The sequence below is a fragment of the Oncorhynchus mykiss genome, chromosome 8 (assembly GCF_013265735.2).
Source record: "Oncorhynchus mykiss isolate Arlee chromosome 8, USDA_OmykA_1.1, whole genome shotgun sequence".
Taxonomy (NCBI): Eukaryota; Metazoa; Chordata; class Actinopteri; order Salmoniformes; family Salmonidae; genus Oncorhynchus; species Oncorhynchus mykiss.
In genome coordinates this window covers 77,225,149-77,243,949 of record NC_048572.1, presented here as the reverse complement: position 1 = coordinate 77,243,949, position 18,801 = coordinate 77,225,149, and the positions used below count along the sequence as shown (strand labels likewise).

General features: G+C 45.1%; 1 protein-coding gene across 2 annotated transcripts; it reads left to right on the top strand.

Moving 5' to 3' along the window:
• The first annotated feature begins 8,838 nt into the window (after positions 1 to 8,838).
• gorasp2 (golgi reassembly stacking protein 2) lies at positions 8,839 to 18,798 on the top strand. Of its 2 annotated transcripts, none has more exons than XM_021613894.2 (10): positions 8,839 to 9,038; positions 9,841 to 9,921; positions 10,075 to 10,278; positions 10,597 to 10,683; positions 10,813 to 10,943; positions 11,029 to 11,164; positions 13,676 to 13,799; positions 17,300 to 17,386; positions 17,500 to 17,628; positions 17,771 to 18,798. In XM_021613894.2, exons 1-10 carry the CDS (start codon positions 8,976 to 8,978, stop codon positions 18,055 to 18,057), a joined length of 1,329 nt encoding a protein of 442 aa, XP_021469569.1. In that variant the 5' UTR covers positions 8,839 to 8,975; the 3' UTR covers positions 18,058 to 18,798. The 2 variants fall into 2 exon arrangements, with proteins under 2 accessions (XP_021469569.1, XP_021469570.1); XM_021613895.2 differs by having other exon boundaries at positions 8,842 to 9,038; positions 17,500 to 17,595.
• Positions 18,799 to 18,801: the final 3 nt, after the last annotated feature.

Sequence of the window (18,801 nt, the reverse complement as noted above, 5' to 3'; positions counted from 1 at the left end):
TCTTTTACCTTGTCAGCTTGGGGATTTGATCTTGCAACCTTTTGGTTACTAATCCAACACTCTAACCACTAGGCTACCTGCACCCAAAGCAGGTAGCCTACATATATACCATATTTTTAGCTTTGTAAACTAATCACAGAAAAGTTTATTTTTCTGTAGGTTATTCGTCTCTATTCTTGTATTCTGTATTTAATGTTGCTGTTTGTTTATTTTTTTTGTGTGTCTAGTTTTGTCTTTGTAAAGTAGAAAATAGAAGAACAAAGAAAAACAGTATTGTGTACACTGGATCTGTCCGTGGCATAGACATTAAAGCCAGTAGATAGCACTGACGTCAACCACGTATTGCTGTGGACAATTGCCGATGTCGCAAGATGCCGGAAGTATTTTCATTTGAAGCGCACCATATTACCAAAGATGTTTAGAACTAAACAAGGATAGAAAACAGCCTGTCGTTTCCAATGGGAAAACATTTGTCATAGTGGGCAGAAAAAGGATAGAGGTGGGCAGAGTCAAGCACAAGCTAGCGCGATCCTATTGGCGGGTTCTAGCATCATCTGCATATTTCCGTCATGGAATGCCTACTCTGTGAAGTGCCTTTGCACTCCTTCTAAACAACGCGATTTTTAAAAACTTTTGCAAAGGGTAAAGTCTACAAAACTTAGTCTGTGCATCACTAAGGTTAAAGCATGAGCCTCAGGATGAGACAGAAAACACTTCATACACCATGTTATAGTAAGTATCCTCATCCTCTGTAAGAATCCTCACCCACACACAAAGCCCTGCATGCCAATTAATACTCTCCTACAAAGACTAGCCCACTGCTGCCATCAACTTAACAGTGCAATACGGAGAGAGGGTAAGCTGCAACAGGTGCTCGGTCCATGGACCTTATGTGATGAAGCCAGAGTCTCTGGTGGAGGCAGTAGAGGACTCCCAGACGTTATGTTACAGTGATAAAGGTTCAGATGAGTGTCATGTTGTCTGTCCTGTTTCTCCTGTAATTTCAGGCAGGTTCACATCTGTCATTATTCTCTCTCCACCTCCTGGCTCCACCGCTTCGCCTAACGTCTGCCTTCATGTGGAATTTGGCTCAGCAAAGTGAGCATTTTGGGAAGCTGGAGGAGATTGTGACCATTGTGACAGAAATGGTTCTAGGGCTGCTGACTTCCAGGCAGGGGGAGGTGAGACAGGGGGAGGTGAGACAGGGGGAGGTGAGACAGAGGGAGGTGAGACAGGGGGAGGTGAGACAGAGGGAGGTGAGACAGGGGGAGGTGAGACAGAGGGAGGTGAGACAGGAGGTGGTGAGACAGGAGTTGGTGAGACAGGGGGAGGTGAGACAGGTGGAGGTGAGACAGGGGGAGGTGAGACAGGAGGTGGTGAGACAGGGGAAGGTGAGACAGGGGGAGGTGAGACAGGAGGTGGTGAGACAGGGGAAGGTGAGACAGGAGGTGGTGAAACAGGGGAAGGTGAGACAGGGGGTGGTGAGACAGGGGAAGGTGAGACAGGGGGAGGTGAGACAGGGGGAGGTGAGACAGGGGGAGGTGAGACGGGGGAGGTGAGACAGGGGAGGTGAAACAGGGGGAGGTGAGACAGGGGGAGGTGAGACAGGAGGTGGTGAGACAGGGGAAGGTGAGACAGGGGGAGGTGAGACAGGGGAAGGTGAGACAGGGAACACTCTCAGAAAAGGGATATGGACTGGGGGAGACAGGGGGAGATGAGACAGGAGGTGGTGAGACAGATGGGAGATGAGACAGGGGTGGTGAGACAGGGGAGGTGAGACAGGGGGAGATGAGACAGGAGGTGAGACAGGAGGTGGTGAGACAGATGGGAGATGAGACAGGGGTGGTGAGACAGGGGGAGATGAGACAGGAGGTGGTGAGACAGATGGGAGATGAGACAGGAGGTGGTGAGACAGATGGAAGATGAGACAGGAGGTGGTGAGACAGGGGAGGTGAGACAGGAGGTGAGACAGATGGGAGATGAGACAGGGGTGGTGAGACAGGGGAGGTGAGACAGGGGGAGATGAGACAGGGGTGGTGAGACAGGAGGTGGTGAGACAGGGGGAGATGAGACAGGGGTGGTGAGACAGGGGGAGATGAGACAGGGGTGGTGAGACAGGGGGAGATGAGACAGGGGGGGTGAGACAGGGGGAGATGAGACAGGAGGTGGTGAGACAGATGGGAGGTAAGACAGGAGGTGATGAGACAGGGGGAGGTAAAACAGGAGATGGTGAGACAGGGGGGTGAGACAGGAGGTGATGAGACAGGGGGAGGTGAAACAGGAGATGGTGAGACAGGGGGGGTGAGACAGGAGGTGGAGAGACAGGGGGAAGGTGAGAGAGGACCGGAGGATGAAGGTGACGCAGCAAACGTGGGTCAACAGGAACAAAGAGTGACCTCCTCACCGTCAGTGACCTCCTCTCTTAGTGAACACGAGGACTCAGGAAGACAGACTAATATATTGTCCTCTCAGGTCTTCTCCTGACACCAGTGCCCATTCTCCCATGGACACATGGTGGAGCTCATCCAGCTGATCAGGAAGAAACACCCAGAGAAGAGCTCCTCAGCCAAGAAGTACACCTGCTTTAAATGTGGGACGGCGTTTAAAAGCCCAGCACACATGAAGCGACATCAGAGCGTTCACACAGTAGCATGGTCCTTCTACTGTGACCAGTGTGATAAAACATTTCAATCAAAAGGCGGGTCTAAGAGTGCACTAACCAGTCGTTTCTGTGTAGCGTACTTGGAAAGGATTTCAAAAGCCCAGCACACCTAAAGCGACTTCAGAGCATTTACACAGTTGTGCAGCCCTTCCACTGTGAATAGTGTGATAATAGATTTCAATTAAAAGACGGTCTAAGATTGCAACGACATCACGCGGGGAAAAGGCCACCTGTATGTCCACAGTGTGGCAAGGGTTACACTGCTGCACAGGTCTTAAAAATAAACCTGCACATTCACAATGGAGGACGGCCTTACAGGTGCTCTGACTGTGGGAAGAGGTTCATTCAGAAGAATCCATTGGTTTGACATCTCATGATGCAAGGGGGAGAAGTAGTTCCTGTGTAGCGTATGTGGGAAGGCTTTTCTAGTGTCCGGGGAGCTGCACAGGCACAAGCGTTATGAGACAGGAGAATGACCTTTCATTTGTACACACTGTGGAAAAACTTTCATGACATCCATGGCTGTCAAAGTACATGAGCAACGGCACACAGGTGAGCGCCCGTTCGCCTGCTCTGTGTGCCCAATGCGGTTGGACTACGGAACTGGCCTTAAGAGACACAGATGTGTTTATGCTTGTGGGAAGGGTTTTACTCAAAGGTCCAAAATGAGAATCTGTTTAAAAACTGATTTTTGTTGATTTATTTTGTATTCAATTCACAGAGATTGAATTAATGCATAGTTACTGTTAATTTACTATTCATTTACTAGTTTTTCTTATTTTGGTAATAAACAGTGATAAACACAATTTGTGTCGGAGATGTAGAATTTTTCCACATAATTCTTATTCTCTATGCCTTGTAATTATCATACTTTCCTTGTTGTTTATTTGAAGAGTGTCATCCATTTGAAGTCTATTTGTCTGTTTGTATTTAGGTCTTATTTTGTTGGGGCTGATGACCATCAGTCAGAGACTAGGATGGAAACTACAGTACTTATAACACAAACACAGTAATGCTTCAACTACCTAAATTAATAACAGACAGGTTTATTTTTCTCTTTGTTATTTGTTTCTATTAATTGATTTACCCTAATCTATATTGTATGTTGTGTTGTAGATGTGTAAATGTTATTATTGTTATTATTTTGGAAGGGGGGGATTTTTGGTCTAATGTGATCGTGATGTGGGCCTAGTCTACATGAACAGTTAATCTTTACATACTTTTACTGATGAGACTGAAAAGATTTGGCATGGTTCTCAGATCCTCAAAAAGTGATATAGCCTGGTATGGCAACTGCTCAGCATCCGACCGCAAGGTGCTACAAAGGGTAGTGCATACGGCCCAGTACATCACTGGGGCCAAGCTTCCTGACATCTATGCATAGACACTTTACTTCACACTAACCTGTAATGCCACACATTGACTAGGTACAGGGAACCCCTGTATATAGCCTCGTTGTTGTTATTTTATTGTGTTATTTTGTATTCTTTTTTACTTTAGTTTATTTGCTAAATATTTTCTTAACTCTTTCTTGAACTGCATTGTTGGTTAAGGGTTTGTAAGTAAGCATTTCATGGTAAGGTCTACTACAGCTGTTGTATTCAGCGCATGTGACAAATAAAGTTAGATTTTATTTGAGACTGTATACTAGTAAGACTGTATATTAGTAAACCAAATAAAAAAATGTTGGTCTCAGAAGAGGACATTTTCCTCTTTGAATCCAGAAGTTAGTCACTTTCTTTGCTATTCCCAGAGATTGAAACAATGCATTCCCCATAGTTACTCATTCGTATAGTTTTCAATTTAGGTAATACAAATGAATACACTCAACTTGTATGTGTCAAGAGGAAAGCTGTCCTTATCGGACCCTGATAACACACATATCAAATCAAAGTGTATTGGTCGCGTACACCAGTCCTTGACTTGAGAGTACCGGTACCTCAAATGTCCTACTGCTGGAGCTCCTGTTTCTCTTATAGAAAATTAGCTCAAAAATATTGTGGAGCTCCTACACCTAAATATAAACAGTACTGGCACACCCAAAATGAGAACTGGCACCTATTTCAGTCCAAGTCAAGCACTGGCATTCACAGATTTGCAGATGTTGTCGCAGGTGTAGCAATATATACAGTGAGTGTACAAAACATGAAGTGTGCCTTCCTAATATTGAGTTGCACCCCCCCCCCCCCCCCCTTTTGCCTTCAGAACAGCCTCAATTCGTCGGGGCATGGACTCTACAAGATGATGAAAGCGTTCCACAGGGTGGTGAACCATTCTTCATACACACGGGAAACTGTTAAGCTTGAAAAATCTAGCAGCGTTGCAGTTCTTGACACAAACCAGTCCACTTGGCACCTACTACCATACCCCTTTCAAAGGCACTTAAATCTTTTGTCATGCCCATTCACCCTCTGAATGGCACACATACACAATCCATGTCTCAATTGTCTCCAGGCTTAACCTGTCCCCTACATATACACTGATTGAAGTGGATTTAAAAAGTGACATCAATAAGGGATCATATCTTTGACCTGGTCAGTCTGTCATGGAAAGAGTAGGTGTACATGTACACATTCACACACATCTGGCACACACCCCAGTTGTTAACACCCCAGAAGGCAGCTAGGTGAAAGATTAAGCTAGTGGTAGTAGTAGAACCATAAAAACATATATAATTAAATATCTTATGATTGAAAGGTTTCCAAATGTTTTGTCATGTTCTGACCTTAGTTCCTTTGTTTTTGTCTTTGTTTTAGTATGGTCAGGGCGTGAGTTGGGGTGGGCAGTCTGTTTGTTTTTCTATGTTTGTTTTTGAGTTCGGCCTAGCATGGGTCTCAATCAGAGGCAGCTGTCAATTGTTGTCCCTGATTGAGAATCATACTTAGGCAGCCTGGGTTTCACTTTTGGTTTGTGGGTGTTTGTTTTCCGTGTGAGTGTTTGGTCCACACGGTACTGTTTTGGTGTTTGTTTGTTCGTTCGTTCGTTCACTTTATTGTTTTGTATTTCAGTGTTCAGTTCGTTTCATTAAACATTACATCATGAACACTTATCACGCTGCGCTTTGGTCCTCCTCTCTATCTCCAGACGACATCCGTTACAGGTTTAAACTGTGTATATTATCAGTGAGAGTTTAGATTCATATTCCCTTATCAAATTAAATCAAATGTTATTTGTCACATGCGCCAAATACAAATACTTACCGTGAAATGCTTACTTACAAGACCTTAACCAACTTTGAAGTTCAAGAAAAAGAGACCGAGTCAATCTGCGGGGGTACAAGGTTAGTCAAGATAATTTGTAAAGGGATTATGCATTATAAACAGCCAATAGCAGCAGTGTAAAAAACAGGGGGGTATTTCAAATCAAATCAAATGTTATTAGTCACATGCCCCAAATACAACAGTGAAATGCTTACTTACGAGCCCCTAACCAAAAATATAGTAAAAAAAAATATGGATAAGAATAAGAGAGAAAAGTAACAATAATTAAAGAGCAACAGTAAAATAACAATAGTGAGACTATACACAAGGGGGGTACCGGTACAGAGTCAATGTGTGTGGGCACTGGTTAGTTGAGGTAATATGTACATGTAGGTAGAGTTATTAAAGTGACTATGCATAGATGACAACAAAGAGTTTATTTCACCTTTATTTAACCAGGTAGGCCAGTTGAGAACAAGTTCTCATTTACAACCGCGACCTGGCCAAGATAAAGAAAAGCAGTGTGAGTGGTGTAAAGAGTAGCAGTGGTGTAAAGAGGGGGTGAGAGGGGAGAGGGGGGGGGGCACTGCAAATAGTCTGGGTAGCCATTTGACTAGGGGGTAGAAGCTGTTTAGAAGCCACTTGGACCTAGACTTGGTGCTCCGGTACCGCTTGTTGTGCGGTAGCAGAGAGAACAGTCTATGACTAGGATGGCTGGTGTCTTTGACAATTTTTCGGGCCTTCCTCTGACACCGCCTGGTATAGAGGTCCTGGATGGCAGGAAGCTTGGCCCCAGTGTTGTACTGGGCCGTTCATACTACACTCTGTAGTACCTTGCGGTTGGAAGCAGAGCAGTTGCCATACCAGTGCAACCCATCAGGATGCACTCGATGGTGCAGCTGTAGAACCTTTTAAAGATCTGAGAACCCATGCCAAATCTTTTCAGTCTCGTGAGGGGGATAGGCTTTTTCGTGCCCTCTTTACGACTGTCTTGGTGTGCTTGGACCATATCAGTTTGTTGGTGATGTGGACACCAAGGAACTTGAAGCTCTCAACCTGCTCCACTGCAGCCCCGTCAATGAGAATGGGGCCGTGCTCAGTCCTCCTTTTCCTGTAGTCCACAAACATCTCCTTTGTCTTGATCATGTTGACGGAGAGGCTGTTGTCCTTGCACCACACAGCCAGGTCTCTGACCTCCTCCCTATAGGCTGTCTCGTCGTTGTCGGTGTTCAGGCCTTCCACTGTTGTGTCATCGGCAAATTGAATGATGGTGTTGGAGTTGTGCCTGGCCGTGCAGTCATGAGTGAACAGGGAGTACAGGAGGGGACTGAGCACGCACCCCTGAGGGGACCCCGTGTTGAGGATCAGCGTGGTGGATGTGTTGTTACCTACCCTTAGCTTAGTGATGAGCTTTGAGGGCACTATGTTGTTGAAAGCTGAGCTGTAGTCAATGAATAGCATTCTCACATAGGTGTTTCTTTTGTCCAGGTGGGAAAGTACAGTGTGGAGTGCAATAGAGATTGCATCATCTGTGGATCTGTTGGGATGATGTTGTTGATGTGAGCCATGACCAGCCTTTCAAAGCATTTCATGGCTACAGACGTGAGTGCTACGGGTTGGTAGTCATTTAGGCAGGTTACCTTAGTGTTCTTGGGCACATGGACTATGGTGGTCTTCTTAAAACATGTTGGTATTACAGACTCGGACAGGGAGAGGTTGAAAATGCCAGTGAAGACACTTGCCAGTTGGTAAGCTTGTGCTCACAGTACACATCCTGGTAATCCATCTGGCCCTGTGGCCTTGCGAATTTTGACCTGTTTAAAGGTCTTACTCACATCAGCTGCGGAGAGCGTGATCACACAGACTTCCAGAACAGCTGGTGCTCTCATGCATGTTGCAGTGTTATTTGCCTCGAAGCGAGCATAGAAGTAATTTAGCTCATGGTATGCTTGTGTCACTGGGCAGCTCTCGGCTGTGCTTCCCTTTGTAGTCTGTAATGGTTTGCAAGCCCTGCCACATCCGACGATCATCGGAGCCAGTGTAGTACGATTCATCCTTAGTCCTGTATTGACACTTTGCCTGTTTGATGGTTCGTCAGAGGGCATAGCGGGATTTCTTATAAGCTTTCAGGTCCCGCTCCTTGAAAGCGGCAGCTCCAGCCTTTAGCTCAGTGAGGATGCTGCCTGTTAATCCATGGCTTTTGGTTGGGGTATGTACGTACAATCACTGTGGGGTTGAAGTCATCGATGCACTTATTGATGAAGCCAATGACTGATGTGGTGTACTCCTCAATGTAATCGGAGGAATCCCGGAACATATTCCAGTGTGCTAGCAAAACAGTCCTGTAGCTTAGCATCTTCCCCCTCTGACCACTTTTTTTTATTGATCAAGTCACTGGTGCTTCCTGCTTTTAATTTTTGCTTGTTAACAGGAACTAGGAGGATAGTATTAGGGTCAGATTTGCCAAATGGAGGGCGAGGGAAAGCTTTGTAAGCCTCTGTGTGTGGAGTAAAGGTGGTTCAGTTCTATTTCCTCTGGTTGCACATTTAACATGCTGATAGAAATTTGGTAAAACGGATTTAAGTTTCCCTGCATTAAAGAAACTGCTAAGAAGCCTTTTGGTCCTAGACTTGGCACTCCGGTAGCGCTTGCCGAATGTTACCAGTGTTACTTTATCAATCTGTTACCCACTTTTTTGAGGGGTGAAAAACAGCTGCTAGGTTTTACAGTCAATTGTGATATAATGGTACAATATGCCAATACTAGTACTACTGTCTGAGTATACTGCATATCACAATTCAAAAGCAGCACCTGAAGCCCTAGACTTGCGCATGTCACCAGCCTACACTTGGTCATAGACACTGGTCTTGGGTCAGTTTTGCAATTTTCCCACTAATTAATAATTACAGGATTTGGGTGGATAAACTGATTCTAGATCTGCGGCTATGAGAAAACTCCCATCAGCCCTGTTTCCTGGTGGACTGCCACGTAACAACACAAGTGCTCAGCTGGCAGGCCGCCTTATTAGAGTTTAAGCTAGCCAGTTAGCAATATTACTTGAGCAGAAAAATATCAAGCATTAAATCCTAACTACGATATAAACCAGCCGTGACATGGGGGGGTCGCAGAGTGTCGAGATACCGGGAGGAGGATCCGAAGGCTACCATGTTCTTCGGGTATGTGTATTTTTTTTTATTTTTTTTGACGTTTGCAAAATAATGTTAGCATCCGTAAGAATGGTCCCACAGCAGGATCTAATTGTGTCCTCACCGTCAGATAGAGGCCGGGGATCACATTCCGGCCTACATGCAGCTAATGCTAATAGACATTGTTAACGCTATTTTCCCCAGCATTTGCTACAGTTGTATTGTGTAATTGTCCAAGTTAAATATTTGCATGTATCATTTTACATGCAGCTTTGAAAGGTAAATTAGTGTTATTGGTTGCATGTATTGTTTGGTAACAAGGTTAGCTGTCAAAACAACCAGGCAGCTAGATAGAGTGAATGGTGTTTAAATGAGCTCAATGCTAGCTAGCTGTCATAATGTCAACTTTTGTAGGTGCTGCCGCATTGCTGACAGAATCCTCAACATCACAGAGTCATGTCTTTGATTTACACATTTGTCAGAACACCTGAATGTCTCATTACTCCCTAAATGTATAGACCTCCATCTTCAATATGTTGATGTGACAAGGATCCATTTGATCTTGAGACAGACAGGTAACCAACCTTTTGGTATTACAGGTGTAGCTTGTAATACCTATTTCATTCTAAGGCTACTGCTAAAAGTTCAAAGATGATGTGCAACGCCCTAACATTTGCCAAGAAGACAGGACCTTAACTGGATCTCATGTCACAGGCGGTGGTGTAGATACCCTGTAACTTCCATGGTCCTTGTTCAAACCTTGTTCCAGGTGCTCCCCTTCAATCACAAAATACAGTTGTTACAAGTCATGTCTCCTCTCTCTTCTCCTCAGGTTCAGGAGAATTCTCCAGGACATCGTGCAGGACTGGAGCCTTTCTTTGACTTTATTGTCTCCATCAACAACGAAAGACTGGTAAGCAAAGACATGCTGTTGAATCGGTATGTTCAACACACGTACTACATGCACATACACAAACTCCCACTGAGGATGCTATCTTGTACTGTATAGCTCTGATTGTCCATTCTACTTATTCTAATTCTATAATTTACCCTGTCTGTGTTTCAGAACAAGGACAATGACACTCTGAAGGACCTGTTGAAGGCCAGTGTGGAGAAGCCAGTTAGAATGCTGGTTTACTCCTCTAAGACCCTGGAGCTCAGGGAGTCCACCGTCACCCCAAGCAACCTCTGGGGTGGCCAGGGCCTGCTGGGTGTCTCCATACGCTTCTGCAGCTTCGAGGGAGCCAATGAGAACATCTGGCATGTGCTGGTGAGTAGCCAGTCAATGGCTGTGCCCAATTTAGCTCGCCCCAGTGTACCGGGCAGGTGTAACTCTTGATATAAGTTGGGATTCCAGAGTGGCGCAGCGGTCTAAGGCACTGCATCTCAGTGCTAGAGGTGTCACTACAGACCCTGGTTCGATTCCAGGCTGTATCACAACCGTCCCTGATTGGGAGTCCCATATGGTGGAGCAAAATTGGCCCAGTGTTGTTAGGGTTTGGCCGGGGTAGGTAAATACGAATTTGTTCTTAACTGACTTGCTTTGTTATATAAAATACAATTAACCAAGGGTCTCTCTCTTTCTCAGGAGGTGGAGCCTAACTCTCCGGCAGCCCTGGCTGGCTTGCGGCCCCACACTGATTACATCATAGGAGCCGACACCGTTATGAACGAGGTGCGCACACACTGACACTACTATTCCATGCATTCTACACTAGGAGTTAAGACTAGCCAATCAGCATTTGTGTACAAGTCATTGAAGTTGATCTCTATCTCCCTCCCTTCCACCTCTCTCTCTCATCAGTCGGAGGACCTGTTTTCTCTGATTGAGACCCATGAGGGGAAGGGGTTGAAGCTATATGTCTATAACACAGACACAGACAACTGCAGAGAGGTGGTCATCACCCCCAACAGTTCCTGGGGAGGGGAGGGCAGGTAACCAACATACAATACACACGCTACACACTTCAGTCTGACAAGTGACATCACGCTAATGCTATCTCCTGTTCCCCTGTTACAGTCTGGGATGTGGCATCGGATACGGTTACCTGCACAGAATTCCCACCCGGCCATTTGAAGAAGGGAAGAAGATTAGTTTTCCGGGTCACATTCCCAGTGGTGAGCCCATCAGCGCGCTCAAGGACGGATTCACTGAGGTTAGTATCGACCCAGAACTCGACCAAAACAGAGCCCAGAATCAGAACAGCGATAACTGCCTGGACGGTCAGTGGACACTGTCACTTTATGCTCTTTTGTAATCCTTCTACTATGACATACACTGAGTGTACAAAATATTGAGAACTCTTTCTATGACAGACTGACCAGGTGAATCCAGATGGGAGCTATGATCCCTTATTGATGTCACTTGTTAAATCCACTTAAATCAGTGTAGATGAAGGGGGAGATGGGTTAAAGAAGGATTTTGTATGTGTGCCATTCAGAGGGTGAATGGGCAAGACAAAATATGTAAGTGCAATTTGAAAGGGGTATGGTAGAGGGTGCCAGACACACCAGTTTGTGTCAAGAACTGCAATGCTGCTGGATTTTTTTACACAAACTTGACACAACTGTGGGAAGCATTGGAGTCAACATGGGCCAGCATCCCTGTGGAACACTTTTGACACCTTGTAGAGTCCATGCCCTGATGAATTGAGGCTGTTATGAGGGCAAAAATAACCCCCCCCCCCCCCCCGACCAGGGCTAGGTTATGAGCTATGAAAGGCTCATTATGCATGTACAGTACCAGTCAAAAGTTTGGATACACCTACTCATTCAAGGGTTTTCCTTTATTTTTACTATTTTCTATATTATAGAATAATAGTGAAGACATCAAAACTATGAAATAACACATATGGAATCATGTAGTAACCAGAAAAGTGTTAAACAAATCTAAATATATTTTGAGATTCTTCTAAGTAGCCACCCTTTGCCTTGACAGCTTTGCACATGCTTGGCATTCTCTCAACCAGCTTCATGAGGTAGTCACCTGGAATGCATTTCAATTAACAGGTGTGCCTTGTTAGGTTGATTTGTGTAATTTCTTTCCTCAATGCGTTTGAGCCAATCAGTTGTGTTGTGACATGGTAGGGGTGGTATACAGAAGATAGCCCTATGTGGTAAAAGACCGCAAGTCCATATTATGGTAAGAACAGCTCAAATAAGCAAAGAGAAATGACAGTCCATCATTACTTTAAGACATGAAGGTCAGTCAATCTGGAAAATTAAGAACTTTGACGTTTCTTCAAGTGCAGTTGCAAAAACCATCAAACACTATGATGAAACTGGCTCTCATGAGGACCGCCACAGGAAAAGACGACCCAGAGTTACCTCTGCTGCAGAGGATACGTTCATGAGAGTTACCAACCTCAGAAATTGCAGCCCAAATAAATGCTTCAGAGTTTAAGTAACAGACACATCTCAACATCAACTGTTCAGAGGAGACTGTGAATCAGGCCTTCGTGGTCGAATTGCTACAAAGAAACCACTACTAAAGAACACCAATAAGAAGAGACTTGCTTGGGCCAAGAAACATGAGCAATGTACATTAGACCTGTGGAACTCGGTCCTTTTCGTCTGAGTCCAAATTTGAGATTTTTGGTTCAGACCGCCGTGTCTTTGTGAGATGCAGAGTAGGTGAACGGATGATCTCTGTGTAGGTCCCACTGTGAAGCATGGTGTGGGGGGGGGTGCTTTGCTGGTGACACTGTCAGTGATTTATTTAGAATTCAAGGCACACTTAACCGGCATGGCTACCACAGCATTCTGCAGTGATACATCATCCCATCTGGTTTGCGCTTAGTGGGACTATCATTTGTTTTTTAACAGGACAATGAACCAAAACACACCTCCAGGCTGTGTAAGGGCTATTTGACCAAGGAGAGTGATGGAGTGCTGCATCAGATGACCTGGCCTCCACAATCACCTGACCTCAACCTAATTGAGATGGTTTGGGATGAGTTGATCGCAGAGTGAAGGAAAAGCAGCCAACAAGTACACATTATATGTGGGAACTCCTTTAAAATTGTTGGAAAAGCATTTCAGATGAAGCTGGTTGAGTGCCAAGAGCGTGCAAAGCTGTCAAGGCAAAAAAGCGTTTTATTTAATTAGGCAAGTCAGTTAAGAACAAATTCTTGTTTACAATGACGGCCAAACCTGGACGATGCTGGGCCAATTGTGCGCAGCCCTATGGAACTCCCAATCACGGCCGGATGTGATGCATCCTGGTTTCGAAACAGGGACTGTAGTGAAGCCTCGCACTGAGATGCAGTGCCTTAGACCGCTGCACCACTGGGCGCCCAAAGGGTGGCTACTTTGAAGAAACTCCTAAAATATATTTTGATTTCTTTAACACGTTTATGATTACATGATTCCATATGTGTTATTTTAATAGTTTTGATGTCTTCACTATTATTCTACAATGTAGAAAATAGTAAAAAAAAAACTTGAATGAATAGGTGTCCAAACTTTTGACTTGTACTGTATGTATGACTGTCCCTCCCAGTGCAGACAGGCAAGACCGAGAGGAAAGGTTTTCATTAGAATTATGAATGACTTGTTTTAAATGCACTTGACCTTCACTGTTCATCAGCCATCCCTCACATATTTCTCTATTCCTCTCTCCATCTATCTTTCTCTCTGCTTTTGCCTTATTTCTCCCTCCCACTCAGGTTCAGCTCTCTGCTGTAACCCCACCCCCTGCTGTGCCCTCTGTCCCCACGGGGTTAGAAGATTCGCTGTCCAGCCTGTCAATCAACTCAGCTCCACCCACCATTCCAAGTGAGCTTCAGACAGGTACTTAATCTCTCTTACTTTCTCTCTCAACATAATATGGTATCAAAGTGTTAGGAAATGTCTGGAATGGAATGTGGCACCAGGGTTCGACCAATCATTTTTAATATGGGTCCAGATGGCCTCCCCACCCCTTTCAAACTCCCAGTGGAAATGCTACAGATGGTCTCAGAGGGGTGGGGAAACTCTTTCTTTTTTCTCCAGGGTCACATCGGGATTTTGAAATACAACTTAGGGTCGCACTTTAAAATAAAAAAAATAAAAAATGTTTATGATTTTTCTTGGTCAATATCAATTTGCGGGCCAGAAAACAGGCAGTTATTTAAAAATATATACAGTGCATTCAGAAAGTATTCAGAGCCCTTGACTTTAAGCATTTTGTTACATTACAGCCTTATTCTAAAATTGCTTAGTTTCCCCCACACTCATCAATCTACACGCAATACCCCATAATGACAAAGAAAATGTTTTAAATTTGTAATTTTCTTTTTTTTATTACTTATTACAAATAATAAACGGAAATATCACATGCACATAAGTATTCAGAACCTTTACTTAGTACTTTGTTGAAGCACCTTTGGCAGCGATTAGTCTGGAGTCTTCTTGGGTATTTTTATTTATTTCACCTTTATTTAACCAGGTAGGCCAGTTGAGAACAAGTTCTCATTTACAACTGCGACCTGGCCAAGATAAAGCGTAGCAATTCGACACATACAACAACAGAGTTACACATGGAATGAACAAAACATAGTCAATAATACAGTAGAACAAAAGAAAACAAAAAGTCTATATACAGTGAGTGTAAATGAGGGAAGTTAAGGAAATAAATAGGCCATGGTGGCGAAGTAATTACAATATAGCAATTAAACACTGTAATGGTAGATCGGCAGAAGATGAATGTGCAGGTTGAGATACTGGAGTGCAAAGGAGCTAAATAAATAAATACCAGTATGGGGATGAGGTAGGTAGATCGATGGGCTGTTTACAGATGGGATATGTACAGGTGCAGTGATCTGTGAGCTGCTCTGACAGCTGGTGAGGGAGATGTGAGTCTCCAGCTTCAGAGATTTTTGCAATTCGTTCCAGTCATGGACAGCAGAGAACTGGAAGGAAAGATGATCAAAAGGAGGTATGACGCTACAAAATTGGTACACCTGTATTTGGGGAGTTCTCCCATTCTTTTCTGAAGATTCTCTCAAGCGCTGTCAGGTTCCCTGCCGTTGAAAAACATCCTCACTGCATGAAGCTGCCACCACCATGCTTCACAGTAGGGGAGGTGCCAGGTTTCCTCCAGACATGACGCTTGGCATTCAGGCCAAACAGTTCAATCTTGGTTTCATCTGCCCAGAGAATCTTGTTTGTAATTGTCTTGAGAGTCCTTTAGGTGCCTTTTGGCAAACTCCAAGCGGGCTGTCATGTGCCTTTTTACTGAGGAGTGGCTTCCATCTGGCCATTCTACCATAAAGGCCTGATTGGAGGATTGCTGCAGAGATGGTTGTCCTGCTGGAAGGTTCTCCCATCTCCACAGAGGAACTCTGGAGCTCTATCAGAGTGACCATCGGGTTCTTGGTGACCTGCCTGACCAAGGCCTTTCTCCGCCGATTGCTCAGTTTGGCTGGGCGGCCAGCTTTAGGAAGAGTCTTGGTGGTTCCAAGCTTCTTCCATTTAAGAATGATGGAGGCCACTGTGTTCTTGGGGACCTTCAATGCTGCAGAAATATTTTGGTACCATTCCCCCAGATCTGTGCCTCGACACAATCCTGTCTCAGAGCTCTACAGACAATTCCTTCGACCTCATGGCTTGGTTTTTGCTGACATGCACGGTCAACTGTGGGACCTGTATAGAGACAGGTGGTGCCTTTCCTAATCATGTCCAATCAATTGAATTTACCACAGGTGGACTCCAAACAAGTTGTAGAAGCATCTCAAGGATGATAAATGGAAACAGGATGCACCTGAACTCAATTTAGAGTCTCATAAAAAAGGGTCTGAATAATTATGTAAATAAGGCATTTCTGTTTTTTATTATTAACACATTTGCAATACTATCTCAACCTGTTTTTGCTTTGTCATTATGGGCTATTATGTGTAGATAAGGGAAAATAATAAGGCTTTAATGTAACAAAGTGAAAAAAGTCATGGGGCCTGAATACTTTCTGAATGCACTGTAGGTCCTTTAAATAAAATCACATTTATTTATATAGCCCTTTATATAGCCCTTCGATATCAGCTGATATCTCAAAGTGCTATACAGAAACCCAGCCTAATACCCCAAACAGCAAGCAATGCAGGTGTAGAAGCACGGTGGCTAGGAAAAACTCCCTAGAAAGGCCAAAACCTAGGAAGAAACCTAGAGAGGAACCAGGCTATGTGGGGTGGCCAGTCCTCTTCTGACTGTGCCGGGTGGAGATTATAACAGAACATGGCCAAGATGTTCAAATGTTCATAAATGACCAGCATGGTCAAATAATAATCACAGTAGTTGTCTATGGTGCAGCAAGTCAGCACCTCAGGAGTAAATGTCAGTTGGCTTTTCATAGCCGATCATTAAGAGTATCTCTACCACTCCTGCTGTCTCTAGAGAGTGGAAAACAGCAGGTCTGGGACAGGTAGCACGTCCGGTGAACAGGTCAGGATTCCATAGCCGCAGGCAGAACAGTTGAAACTGAAGCAGCAGCACGGCCAGGTGGAGTCAGCAAGGAGTCATCATGCCAGGTAGTTCTGAGGCATGGTCCTAGGGCTCAGGTCCTCCGAGAGAATTAGAGAGAGCATACTTAAATTCACACAGGACACCGGATAAGACAGGAGAAATACTCCAGATATAACAGACTGACCCTAGCCCCCCGACACAAACTACTGCAGCATAAATACTGGCGGCTGAGACGGGAGGAGTCAGGAGACACTGTGGCCACATCCGATGATACCCGCGGACAGAGCCAAACAGGAAGGATATAACCCCACCCACTTTGCCAAAGCACAGCACCCACACCACTAGAGGGATATCTTCAACCACCAACTTACCATCCTGAGACAAGGCCGAGTATAGCAAACAAAGATCTCCGCCACGGCACAACCCAAGGGGGGGCGCCAACCCAGACAGGAAGATCACGTCAGTGACTCAACCCACTCAAGTGAAGCACCCCTCGTAGGGACGGCATGAAAGAGCACCAGTAAGCCAGTGACTCAGCCCCTGTAAAAGAGTTAGAGGCTGAGAATCCCAGTGGAGAGAGGGGAACCGGCCAGGCAGAGCCAGCAAGGGCGGTTTGTTGCTCCAGAGCCTTTATAATTTATTAAGTTCTATTTAGTTTTAAATATTAGTGGGGCCTGGAGTATTTAAAAAATATATTTTTTCTACCCAAAATAATTACTTATTTATTACATTTTCTACTCAAACTTCCTGCTGGCGCCTGCGGGACGTAGTTTGCCCACCCTTGGTCTAAAAGGTCTTCTCTCTCCTATACAACTGTGTGCTAACTGCTCAAACTCTCACTCTTTCTTTTCCAGGTCTCCCCACCGTTCCCCTGCTGCCCACCTCCCTTAGCCCCCTAAACCCAGCCTCCACGACCTTCAACCCTGCCACCACGCTACCAGGTCAGTACACGCCTCTTCAGAATTATATTTCAAGATCGAATTGAAATTATCTAATCTTACACACAATACCTTTTCTACACTGATTAAGTATGTTTATTTGTGTGCTATTGTAGGTCTGTTGCCTCTCCCGGGCGGCCTGCCCCCATTCCCAAACCTCCCCAACCTCAACCTCACCGCACTACCAGACCTCAGCGCTGTATCGCTAGCAGGTATTAGCGGGCTACTGCCACCAGGAACAGCGGGTTTATACAGCTAACAGCTAATGCTAACAGTGGGTTTCCACCCCCAGGCATTAACGTATTATGTACCAGTGTGATTATTCATGTGTTCAACTACAGATATCTCTTTTCTCTGACCTGCCCCATCCTCTCCCCTCCATTTCAGGATTCCCTCCACTCGCACCCTTCCCTCCTCTGAACCTGCCTGGTCTAGCCCCCCTCCCCCCCCTGCCTGCCATGCTGTCCCAGCTCCCCCTCCTACCCCAGGGGGTAACATCCCTTCCCCCTGTCGACATCTCCTCCTTCACCCCCCTCACCCTTTCCACAGTCACCCCCGCCCCAGAGCAGCAGACCCTCCCTGGTGCCACAGTTCCCGCTTCTGCCGCCACAGAACCAGCCGTCGCCTCGGCGACCATCATGGAATCAAAGGCTGCCACGAAGACGTCGTCGTAACACAGGAAAAGTCTCATACCCAGAATCGAACCTGCCGGTTTCTCTCTCTCGTTTTCTTTCTCACTCACTCACACTCTCTCTCTCTCATATTTATTTAGCCAGGAGGGACAGAATAATTTGCCACGGTGAAGCTGGTGCAGTCAGTTGGAAACATGGAGCAGAGGAATAAAGAAGTGGCTGAGTGGCAACAAGCAGGGAAGCCCTGCCTGCCTGTCTGACCCACACTGCCTTAGTTTCATTCAAAATTCAAATTCTCTTCAGTACCCTTTAGTAAACACATCTATTTGCTAGATATTCCTTTATATATTTTTTTGTTTTGTTTAATTGCTTTGATTGTTCCTGTTAAAGAATGAAATCTGCATTATTTTGCACCACGTTTTGAAAAATATTAGGCATGTTTGTCCCTGTGTTCTTCTCTCCATGCACCTTTCGTTTCTAACATAACTCTATAGCCTACCCTTAAACGTTGTGTGAGGGTGGTAGTCACTAGATGGCCATGCCAGAGGGGACCGAAATAGGCAGGGATATCGTCAGAACTATGTACTATTTGTGGCTGGGCTAGGGTTTGTGGTAAATATCGTATTGGGGGTTAGACGGTGCTGCCTCTGGCATGGTGGGTTGAAGAGGTAGGAAATGAAGGCGAAGTGAGGCTTTTCAACTACACGAGGGCGCTGTGTTACAACTTTATGAAAACACCCTGTACACATACTCGAGCAATAAAGCTAATGGAATTTTAAAATACTT

Bases quoted from the DNA above. Each gene is read 5' to 3' on its own strand.
- gorasp2 (XM_021613894.2), top strand. From the start codon at position 8,976: ATGGGGGGGTCGCAGAGTGTCGAGATACCGGGAGGAGGATCCGAAGGC. The intron at 11,165-13,675 runs GTTAGTATCGAC...CCTCCCACTCAG, and splicing joins TCAAGGACGGATTCACTGAG to GTTCAGCTCTCTGCTGTAAC. The intron at 13,800-17,299 runs GTACTTAATCTC...TTTCTTTTCCAG, and splicing joins TCCAAGTGAGCTTCAGACAG to GTCTCCCCACCGTTCCCCTG.